Source organism: Elgaria multicarinata, chromosome 9, assembly GCF_023053635.1.
Source record: "Elgaria multicarinata webbii isolate HBS135686 ecotype San Diego chromosome 9, rElgMul1.1.pri, whole genome shotgun sequence".
In the NCBI taxonomy this organism is placed as follows: Eukaryota; Metazoa; Chordata; class Lepidosauria; order Squamata; family Anguidae; genus Elgaria; species Elgaria multicarinata.
Genome location: NC_086179.1, coordinates 84,361,597 through 84,373,617, shown reverse-complemented (window position 1 = coordinate 84,373,617; position 12,021 = coordinate 84,361,597). Strand labels below are relative to the sequence as shown.

The following is a 12,021-nucleotide window of genomic DNA, read 5'->3' as shown; positions in this document are numbered from 1 at the left end:
TTCTTCCTCAGGGCTTTATAACGTTAGAGCGGTTGTCTGCAGAAGCTGCTAATAATATTATTGAAGAAGATTACTTGGTTCTGGCCTTGCCTTTAGGGTTTAACCTGTGGTTAAACTAATTGTCTAGTCCCCATGCTTAGCCTCAGGACAGTGTCTGACTGCCTATTTTCTTTCTTTGTTCAGATATATCTGCAAAACACACAATTGTATACTGTGGAAGCCAACAATGCACGGCAGTTGGTAGAAAGTGCAGCCCGGGACATCGAAAAACTCCTGAGCAACAGATCTACAGCCCTGGTGGTAAGTGTAGGCTCACTTCTGCTTGTTGTTGTTGTTCTTCATCTTGTTGTTGGTTGTTCTGTTACCTGCACCTTTTTAAAAAAATCTTTTTGAGTCTTCATGTTGAGTTGAAGCATCTCTGCTGTTTTGTTGTTGATTTTTTCTGCCTGTGAACTCTTGGGCAGTGTCACCCTTGACGTATGCAGGATGAGATCTATGCAGAATGATGACTTGTGACTTTGTGATGGAAAATCAGCTCATTAGTTAGCTAGCAGAGGGCAGATACTTTGCCTATTGATTGACAGATTGGTAACCCCTTGCCAAATGGCAAATAGCTTGCAGAATATTCTTACACTGATGCCTGTGACATGAAGATGCTTATACTAATTAAAAATCTCAAAGCTTGATAAGAGGGAGCAGAAGAGTAGCAAATAATTTGTGTTGGGTAAATACCTAGAGGTGCAGTGGTGAAATGCTGCCAGGCAGTGGATGAACACAGAGGCAATATGAGCCTGGCTCGTGAACAAAACAAAACAAAACTCAGGCTTACGATCTCATGATGCTTAAAAACCAATCTCCAATTTGTACAGACATCAGCAAATGTTACTTGTTGGGGCTGAATGATGCATTGCTGGTGAACAGTCCATATTCCAGGAAATAACCATTCTTCCATGTCCCTTTTAATTAGCTGCTTCATCTCTTGTGTCTTGAATTCTATGCTGTTGGCAGTCTCAAATTTTTCATGGTATGTTAGTCCTTTCATCAGTTCCCTTTAAGATGTAAGCAGATTGTTGTCTGTCAAACAACATGGGTCGCTTCTCTCTCACTACCACTGTGGTACTCAACTGCTCAACCTGTTTTCCTGTTACCTAAGTCTTAATTCTAGTTGTTTCCCTTAGTCCCATAGAAATCAACCACGAAATGATTTAGCTGGCTTGCAAACAGTGGTTGGTGTAGTCTACTCTGTAAACAGGAAAAAAAAGAGAATTGCAAAAGAAAACACTGAGAGGCTGAGAGGCCCTGCTGTGACTTGTTTTTAATGTGGATAAGCACCCATCCTTTCTTATGGAAAGTAGAAAACATTTTTAAAAAAACAGTTTTAAAATTGTTCTGGGTATTTGGGACAATGTATGTCTAGGGGCCCAATCAGACATGATGCATGAGACCTATGATTGTGATCTCTTGCTTAATCTCATGCCATGGTTCTCATCCAATTTATGGCTTCTTGCTGCACAGTTTTGTAAACGGACATTCCTTAAGTTCTGATTGGGGTCTCTGTTGTTGCTATATTAAAAACGGGTATTGTTTCTCATTCTTCTACGCTAGGGTGACCATATAGAAAGGAGGACAGGGCTCCTCTATCTTTAACAGTTGCATAGAAAAGGGAATTTCAGCAGGTGTCATTTGCATGAATGCAGCACCTGGTGAAATTCCCTCTTCATCACAACATTTAAAGCTGCAGGAGCCCTGCTCTCTTTTGTATCTGGTCACTCTAGTATAGCTCCTGCAGCTTTAACTGTTGTGATGAAGAGGGAATTTTACCAGATGGTGCATTCATGCAAATGACACCTGCTGAAATTCCCTTTTCTCTACAACTGTTAAAGGTACAGGAGCTCCTTTCCATATGGTCACCCTATCTACGCCCCAGTCTACTAAGGCAGATTGTGCTTCCTGCATCTGATTTGCCAGCTGATTTCTTTATTATTAGTAAGCTCCATGGTTTCTCAGTGTACTAGTCTCCCCCAGGGTATTATGTTATGCCTGTGATACTCCCTTGTTATCTTCTGAACCTGAACAGCTTCTTTATACTAACAACATTTCAAGCTTCCCCTCTGTGTTTGTGTCTTGGAATAGCTTCCTGCTTCCCTTACTGATTTTTCTAAATGGCCGTCGAGTGATGCACAGGTGTTTTATCTGAAATCCAGACATGTTTGTAACTACAACTTCACCTTTGTCCCTTAAAGACTGAAGTGGCATTGCACGTTGTTGTAACCATCACTAATCACTACACTGGGTTTATTGTTGGGAGCTGCAATGTCTCGAGGTGTTAATTAAGAGTGGAACCCTGCAGGGGACATGATGCAAGAGAAGAACATGGCCTGTAGCGTCGCCCCAAGAAACATGTCAGTGAGTGGCATCAGCAGTTCATGCGCTAGCATAGCCGAGGGGATTTGCAGAGTAAATTACGCTCCCTAGGCATTGTACAGAGACAAATCCTGCGCAAGATTAAAATAAACAAATATTAATGTCGATGCCTTTCCCTAAATATAGAACTAGTAGATTATTTTCTCAGATTACGAAGGAAGGGTTTCGCACTTGAAAATAAATGCTGCCACAGTCAAATGCTAACATATTTCTATTCTTAGCATCTGAAACTCATGTGTTAAATTTAAGCCATATTACAATTTTAAAGTTTTAAAGTTAAAGTTGCCTTTATTTATAATTTGTTTATAATTTTATAAATAAATAAAAGAAACATTAACTGAGTATTCAAACCTTAGGATATCCCTGGGCTGCTGGTTAATATGCTTGTTGCAGTTTAATAATGTTAGGTAAGATTCTTCTACATAGAGAGTATTGATCCTCTTACTGCTCATCTGTGACATGAAGATATATTAAAGAGTGGTTTCACCTCCTACGTGGTTTTCTTAGTTTTAACAAAAGCAGAACATATCATATACCTTTTTGTTTTCAATAAATGTAAATAATATTGAAGCAAGTAATAAATAAGTCATATGTTATCTATGAGAACTTGAAATGATCTCTCATCCATATCATAGTTTATGAAACAGCAACTGAGCTTGTGAACTGTATGTTTAATACAGTGCAAATAGTCTACTTTTGGGAGTAGTGTAGGTGTTGTGTTTCCAAGCCCTCTTGCTGTGATGCGAGATGATAAAGATGTCTGCCAAGTAATCCACAAAACTTTATTCAGCAAATAATCCAAAGTTTCATGCAGTAAGAACAGCAAAAAATAATAAAATCAACTAACACTGGCAGTAAAACGTCTAGGCCATATCTAGACCTAAGGTTTATCCCTGGATCGTCCAGGGGTCAAACCTGTTCATCTAAGTGACACACAGGGGATCCAGCGCTCAGGCAGGGGCGAACCCTGGATGATCCCAGGATAAACCTTGGGTCTAGCTGTGGCCCTAGTGTAGATAGTAAACAAGTAACCTTGTAACCCATCATTGTAACCCATCTTGTAACCCATCTTGTAACAAGTAACCCATCATTGTCACTGGAGGCTCAGGTGACCTCAGTGGCATGGAGTGCCTTCTACAAACTCCGGTTGGTGGCCCAGCTACGCCCCTATCTAGACAGGGATAACCTGGCTACAGTTGTCCATGCTCTGGTAACCTCCAAGTTAGATTACTGCAATGCGCTCTACGTAGGGCTACCTTTGAAGACGGTTCGGAAGCTGCAGCTCGTGCAAAATGCAGCGGCCAGATTGATTTCGGGAACCAGAAGGTTTGACTATATAACACCTGCTCTGGTCCGCTTGCACTGGCTGCCTGTATGTTTCCGAGCCCAATTCAAGGTGCTGGTTTTGACCTATAAAGCTTTACACGGCTTTGGACCACAATACCTGACGGAACGCCTCTCCCGAGGTGAATATACCCGGTCACTACGTTCGACATCTAAGGTCCTCCTCTGGGTGCCTACTCCAAGAGAGGCTCGGAGTGTGGCAACGAGGGATAGGGCCTTTTCGGTGGTGACCCCCAGACTGTGGAATGATCTCCCTGATGAGGCTCGCCTGGCACCAACGCTGCTATCTTTCCGGTGCCAGGTTAAGACTTTCCTCTTTGCCCAGGCATATGGCGGCACATCCTAATTACCCACATGTTTAGTTTTTAATCGGTTTTTAATGCTTTATGTGTGTATGTTCTGTGTTTTAGAGTTTTAAATTTTGTATACTTGTTTTTACCTCAATTTTAGAATTTCTGTAAACCGCCCAGAGAGCCCTGGATATGGGAGCGGTATATAAATGCAATAAATAAATAAATAAATAATCTTCAGGTCCTTCCTAAAAGCTTGAAATGATGAGGCCTGACAGACCCCCACTAGTAACTCATTCCAGAAGTTTGGGGCCACTGTCAAAAAGGGCAAGTGTACTTGACCACTTAGTTGCCCTCAAAGCCAAGCAGGTGAGAAGAGCCTCTGCTGCTGTACAGATCCTCTACATCCCATTGCAATCTCTGATCCACCAACAGCCTCAAAGAGTGTCCTTCATGCATCTCATGCAAACTGGTAGGACATCAACGGGCATGCTCCGTGTCTCCTCACTAGCTTTGCAACTGCTTTTCCATGGAGGTCCAGAGAAGCCCCTAACTGGGAAGGCAAGTTGAGGGTAAACGCTTCATGATCTCAGGTGAAAGATCAATAGAAGAGCATGTTTTTGGTCATCAAGACACACTTTTGCACGCTAAACCAAGGCAGAGGTTGGAGAAACTGAACACATGCTTTGAATGCTAGCAAAATAATTTTTCTTTAAACTGTGAATAAGGGATGAGCATGGGACCCACAGCAGTTGTCAAAGACAGCAATGAAGCTGTGACCCCAGTCACAGAGGATTAACATAGGTCAGTCATGCCTTTCATTTTAATTATGTTAACTGCAGTGAAAAACAGCAAATTGGTGACATGACCTGCTGGGGGCCATGTGCATATGTGGAGTTCCCAGAAGTGGGAAAGGAGGATTGCACTCTCAAAGCTATTAAACTGGAAGATTTAGTCAAGGTCAGAGGGAGTTTCCAATGTTTTATCCAGAGCTTCAGTGTGACTTCTTGCCTTGTCAAAATGTTTGTTTGCTTTTTAGTCTGTTTACACTACAAAGAATTTTAAGCCGCTTACAAGAATAAAGGGCAATCCATCATAAATGCTAAAATCCTAAATATGCCAAATAGAGAACAGTAGAGCCTGCAAGGTCACTCTTGATGTCTAGAGATCAATAACAACCATGCCAGGCAAAATTCCAGAAACGGAGCTGACAGAGGGATGCGTCCCACTCTTTTAGATGCTTCTGTTTTTGTGTGTTTTTAATGGATGTTAAATATGTGTGACTTCCAAGATTGCAGCCATATCTTTCAGAAGTCACACAAGATGCAGCTCTTACTTCTGGCTCAGAAAGAATATCTTCATGATTTGGGTTGCAATCCTATACCCACTTCACTGGAAGGAAGCCCCATTGAACTCAATGGCACTTATTTCTAAGTAGGCATGTATAGGATTGCATTGTAAGCATTAATGAATCCAACAGGTTGGTCAAGCATTATCTGTCATGATGATCCTCTGTCAGTCCTTTAAATAGAGGACTGTGGGTTCCTGGTCAACAGTTGGTTGGACTAGATGGACCCTTGCTCTGATCCAGCATGGCTGTTCTTATGTTCTTATGTTTTATGTACAGCTCCTGGATAGCGAGGCACGCTAAAAATAAATTATAATTTGGTCTGGAGATCTTGTGCCTCAGTTTGTAAGAAATGAATAAAAACACTTTGGAGGAAAAGGAAAGGAAGAGGTGGGAAGAGGCTTAAGGATTCTGGGGGAGGTACGTGGGGCCCAACCTTCCTAATGAATCTCAGGAGTGTGGCATGCCAGACGTTTGAATGGACCCCAAAATAATATTTCTTTTTCATTTTAGTTAAGCCCATTCCAAACTGAGATTACAAAGGGCACCTCGCCCATCACTACTTTGAACATTCTCTGACACACTAAAAAGAAAGAAGGATTATTAATGCTATTGTTATGAAAACCGTGATTTTTAAAAAGATGAGCCCTTCCCACAGGCTTATCATCTAACAGAGAGAGATAATAAGAACAGTGGAGGAAGACACAAAGCAAGCGAACGAAATCCAGTAATATAGCCATCCTTCAACTATCCAAAGGATGAATGAATCTCTTAATCATTCCAGTGAATTCATTAATGCTTTCAATGAACCAACTAGGTACTCAATAATCAGCTGTGCAGATGAATCCTAAAACCTCTGTATGTGTTAAGAACTGTGCCCTTGATCAGCATGCAAAACAACACCCAGGCTGGTGGTACGTTGACAGACTGGGTACTTCTGACTAACAGCTGTGTGCCAAAGATGAGCTGAGATTGTTATCGGCCTTCGTGGTTCAGTTACAGCTCACAGATGCCAGGACGTCTGTCTTGTCTGCTGGTGATGCTCACAGCGACTGGCAGCATGCGTTGAAGCGGCGCTGTCACAGAGTGCCCCTTCTGTCTATAAGCCTCCATAGCATTAGGTAGCTGACATCAGCAAGGCCTAGTTAGAAGAGAGAGCCAGGTGGCACGTTGCTGCTGCTTTCTTTTTCCTTTTCCTTTTTTTACAGTAGCAACACGACGACTTGCCGTTATCCATGTGATGAGGCTGCAACTGGCACAGCTAGTCCGCATGGAAACCAATTAACCAGCTTAGCCTGGGGACTCTTTCAGCAAATACTGAGTTCCCTTTCCTGTGGAGTGGAGACTGCCTGCCATGTGAAGAATTGCTACTCCCACATTGTCTCGATTGGCTCATAAACCACATCCAAAGGAGTCTTGTGGCAGAGAGCCCTTGCTTTTCATCCCGGGAGGCTTTTTATCAGCAGCAATTGGAAATGGGGTGGGTGGGTTGTGCTTCCTTGATTGAGTGCAATCCGAGCATCTACTGAGGACATAAATCTCAGGAAGAATCCTGATTTGGAGGGAAGAACTCAAGGCCATTTCACACATCACGTAGTGCCAAAGTTACATTTGCCACTGATTGAACATCAGACCGGAAGCTGTGGCCATTCATGGCTCCTGGACCCATGCAAATGCCAGAATCCATATAGTGTAATAGCTTTATTAGGCCAACTCAAAAGGTCACAAAAATATGCAAGCTTTTGAGATCTCCAGATCTCTTCATCAGGCAAGATGCTAGAAAAAGCATGTTGGCGAGGTGGGGAATAGGAGTGTGTATGTGTGTGCGGTGATGGTGGGGAGGCTGACTGCATGTTGCTATCAGGCATCTGCATAGTCACAGACCAGTCCTAATTTCCTTCTCGGATACCCCTCCCACCCCCGCCAACCTGCTCTTTGTAATGTTTTGTCTGATGAAGAGTTCGGGAGATCTCACAAGCTTGCACATTTTTTGTGTTCTTTGAATTGACCTAATGAAGGTATTACACTATATCGGTTTTGGAATTTTTCTTTTGGCCAACACTGCTGCTTCTTTTCTTTTTTCTTTTTGTAGTTCTTGCAAATGTTTGTCACATTGACAATGTGCATTTGTGGAATGTACACATGGAATATTTAAGGTCACACTTTGAGATACAAATGATCTTAAGAGAGGGCCTACATAAAGAGAAAGGGGAAATGGCACATAACTGTGGGGCAATTGTGCTGCTTTTTGACTGCTTATAACAGTTTCTAGTAAATTAGCAATGGTACTGTAATAGAGCTGCTGGAGGTGCTTCTGCAATAGTGTGCTTATGCAGTAGCCATCTCTAGGGTGAAAGGAAGACTGGGTGCAGTGCAGATCTCCAGAACAGAAAGTTTCCCAATATTTTGCTTGAAAGGCTTGTTCTACCCTAACTTTGCACCACCCGTGATCTGGTCTTGGTAGCTGCTCTGAATCTGCAGGTAGAAAGGACTTTGCTTTACCATTTTTACCTAGGTACATAAGCACTTTCTGCTTTAGAAATTCCACAGATGAAAGACTGGGGCCACAGTAAACTTGGGAGACAGCCAGGTAATTAGGTGAGAATCCCTTTGTAAAAATGGAAGAAGAGGTGGTCCTTTTTTTCATTCAGTCTGGTATGTGTGGGTTGTCAGGCTAAAATGGTGGACTAGTGACTTGTGGAGACATTCACAGAGTGGTGCTAGAGTGAGGCAATAAAGGCCCAAGCAAATGCAAGGAGTGGGTGAGGGGTGCTGCCCAGCCTTTTGATGCACTCTCATGGTTGAAGTTGGGGATTCTAATTTTCTCTCTTCAAGTACAAAACCATTAGTGGGTACTTAATTCCAGAATGATTCATGCAGCCTCAGTGGCCTGTGAGGTGATTCAGTAGTCAGAACTGCTAACTGTAGCTATGGCATGAAAGAGTGAGAGGAACGTCCCCCTCAAATGGACGTAGAAGCACCTCATTCACTACCAAGGGCAAGATTGTGGTTTGGATAGGTGTCCTCACTTAGGTCAGCAGCCCACACCTGGGGTGCCTATCAAGTTAGCAACCATGCAAAGACATGATTGTGAGTTAGGTGCCCATACCTCCATCACTGCTGCCTGGTGCTAACAGGTAAAGGCGGCAATTCCTGCCCTCCTTCCTCTTCCTGCAGTTAGCAGTTCTAGCTAGTGGAGCCACTTCACTAGACACCATTGCGCAAGGGCCTGATTGTAAGTGTGTGTGGCGCTATTAGATTAATAGTCTCCAAAAATGCAAGTGCAACTGGGTAACCTAATTTATCACACCCGTCTAATAAATGACATTCTATGTTTTACAAAATGTCATTCAGGCTAGGCTAACCCAATTGATTGGTGCTGTTACATGCAGGAAGACTGAGCTCAGCAGTGACCTTTCACTTTATTTACAGCTTTTGCCAAAACACCCACCCACCCACAAACAAATATAAGCCTCCTTCTATATTCCAGAATTTAAAATTCCATAGAAATGCACACAAAAACATATAGCCTGGTCATTTCAACTAATCATCTTGCATGCTGTCGACAGCATAACAAGAACTTAGTGAGGTTCTACGATTCTATAGAGGCATTCAAGAGGCAGCTGGACAACCACCTGTCAAGTATGCTTTAGGGTAGATTCCCGCATTGAGCAGGGGGTTGGACTCAATGGCCTTATAGGCCCCTTCCAACTCTTCTATTCTAGGTTCACCTGGCACCTATGTTGTACCAGTGATGGCCACCAATCTGGATGGCTTCAAAAGGGGGTTGGATAAATTCCTGGAGGCGAAGGCTATCAATGGCTGCTAGCCCTGCTGGTTGTGTGCTATCTCCAGTATTCGAGGCAATAAGCCTGTGTATGCCAGTTGCTGGGGAACATGGGCGGGAGGGTGCTGTTGCACCATGTCCTGCCTTGTTGGTCCCTGGCCGATGGCTGGTTGGCCACTGTGTGAACAGAGTGCTGGACTAGATGGACCCTTGGTCTGATCCAGCATCAGGGCACTTCTCATGTTCTTACTCATTTTGGTGCCAGGCGAAGGCCTTTTTATTTTCCAGCATTTTAGATGTCTAATCTTTTAGCTCTGCTGTTTTAAATCTCTGCATTGCTGCTAGATTTTATTCTGGTTGTACTTTTATATTGTAGTTTTACTCTTTTATATTTGTTATTGTTTTATGCTTAACTTGAGGTTTTACTTTTTGTGAACTTCCCAGACAGCTTTGGCTATGGGGTGGTACAGAAATGAAGTGAATGAAAGAAAGAAAATAATTAACTCATTACAGCAAAATCTATGGCGTTCTTTCCCCTAATTAGTCGAGTACATCAAGTAAACCCACCAACTGAATATAAGAACCAGCAGTGGCCTAGAAAGGAAGGTCAGGAGTAGAAAATATAGTCAGGAATAAAAAAGAAGAGTCAGGAATACAGAAGAATAGAAGATATAGTCAGGAATAGAAAATATAGTGTTTAGTTATTGAGGGACTTGGTGTCATACACCACTCAGTCATAAAGCTCATGAGGTGGCTTTCGGCAAGTTATTGCACATTTGAATCTTGTACTTCTTTAATGGCCATTTGCCACATTAGGGATGATTTTGGTTAAGTGTTTCAACTCTGCTGAAAGTTGCTTTAATTGTTCGATTAGGTGCCTTTTGATTACTGTGTCAATTTCTGCTGCTTCTAATTTGTGGAGTTTTAAAAAATGCTGTTCTTGTTTTATTGCTGTTATACATGGGTTGTTAGCCGCCTTGAAGTCTTTTAGAGGAAATGCAGGATGAAAGGATATAAAAATCATAAATAAATTCTCCTCCTCCTGCCTAAAAGTGGGTGGAGGTTGTGCCTGTTGTTTAAAAATCCAAGTGGGCAGAGAAGCTCTTAATTTGTTAATGAGAGAGTTGTTGAGAATGGAGCAATCCCGCCTAAGAACAGACAATATATGGGATCCTTCTGCCTTAGCTCCCACCACATCCCAAGAGGGAAGCTTTCCTGCAATTCCTTTTGGAGGGGAGGGGGAATAGTAAAAGGTCTTCCTGTGGAAACACACACAGTTGCTAGGAGAGGGACCTGTTGTCAGGACTTGCTCCCATCCCTGCTTGGTTACATCTGTGCTGGGAGTGTTGTCATGACAACCCTGGCCTTCTGTACCCTATCTAGCTTGATCCCAACCTCCCAACAGCTACATAAAGAAGTTCCTGGCAAGCTGATCCACAGTTGCTCTCTTGCTCTGTGTGCCTGTATGTTGCACTTATCTGATCCGGGGTTTGGGTTTTAGTTTTCGACTTGATGTTTTGGATTGGCTCACCTCCTGGGATGGTTTCAGACTTTCTATGTCTCTTGTCTCCTGAGGAAGGCTTATGTATTACCTATGATTCTGAGGGAATAATGTTTGAGGGCAAATCCTCGTTTCATATCTAGCTTCACTCTACCTTTGCATTGAGAAAGAGCATTCTGTAGAACACACCCAACACCATGTTGGAAAAATGGGTAGTGGTGGTCAAAGTTCCAAACATAGTTGAAGTGGAGTATGGAGTACAGAAAAGGCAGTTGGGGGTACCTTGGAATGGAGAAATGGTGGACATTAGGATTAAGCACCTATTTCTCTCTTGCTTCCTGAAGTAACTTAGCTTCAAAAAAGAAAAAGTATTGGATGCTGTTCAAAAAAAGAAAAATATTGGGTGCTATTCTGCACATCAGTGTGTAATGTGTAGCCATCACATCCACCTGTAGCATGGAGCCCATGAGTTGGTTGAACGTCTGTGCTCTATTCTATACAAAATGGACTTGCATTTAGTGATGTGAGCAAATTTTGAACTCAGGGACTGCACGATATGAACTGGAATCCCTCCAAGCTGAAAAGCCTTACCTGAATATGGGCTAAGCCCAGGCCTTCTGAGTTCAGGCATGGCTAGTATTTGGGTCTGCCAGTATTTGGGTCTGACTTGCCACCCCTCCCTTTCCTCAAACTTACCAGGAAGTGGTTGGGCTTGAACAGCAATGAGGCATTGGCAAGTTCTCTCTAGAGATCTTTGTGTGAGGATTCCCTCTTTCTGTGTTGCCCAGCATGCTGCAGTCTCAGTGTCCTTGAAGGAAGCTCAGTAATTGTAATTTTCTATGATGCTTGAGTCCATAGTGCAGAGAACTATGTTAGCTCCCTGGCATCTGGGATGCTCCTGCTGCAGCTAAGGAGGCATGAGAATTTAGTTTGAGCTTGCAAAACAATCAAGCATGCCCTGTTTGTAACCCCAAATTCAAGCGTAAGCAGGACAACATGTTATTTTCTTGAACATATGTTTGCATTTGAAGATTGCGCAAATTTCAAAGAAAAAGGCAATTTAAATTTTTAAAAAATACTCAAATGTTTGCACAATTTCCCCATTGGACCACATTCGATTTGCACAGTTTTCATGTTCATGCAAATTGAACAGCAATCATAACGCTTGTGGAAATCAAAGGAGGGACGAGCATCAAGTCGAGAATTTGTGTGAATGCAAAAAACACTTGTTTGCTCATCCCTAGCTGCAACATCCTTGGGTCTAGGTAGGGAAAGAAGGAGGTGCAAGGCCTTACAGAAAGGTTTCTGGAGAAAGTGACACAGTTTA

The 12,021-nt window shown here is 42.7% G+C and overlaps 1 protein-coding gene across 2 annotated transcripts in view; it reads left to right on the top strand.

Moving 5' to 3' along the window:
* CACNA2D1 (calcium voltage-gated channel auxiliary subunit alpha2delta 1) overlaps nucleotides 1–12,021 on the top strand; it is a 488,318-nt gene that overhangs the window by 90,432 nt on the left and 385,865 nt on the right. For both annotated transcript variants that reach the window (XM_063134222.1, XM_063134221.1), the window contains exon 3: nucleotides 184–300. In XM_063134222.1, coding sequence (XP_062990292.1) covers nucleotides 184–300 — 117 coding nt within the window. The remainder of the gene's footprint in view (nucleotides 1–183; nucleotides 301–12,021) is intronic.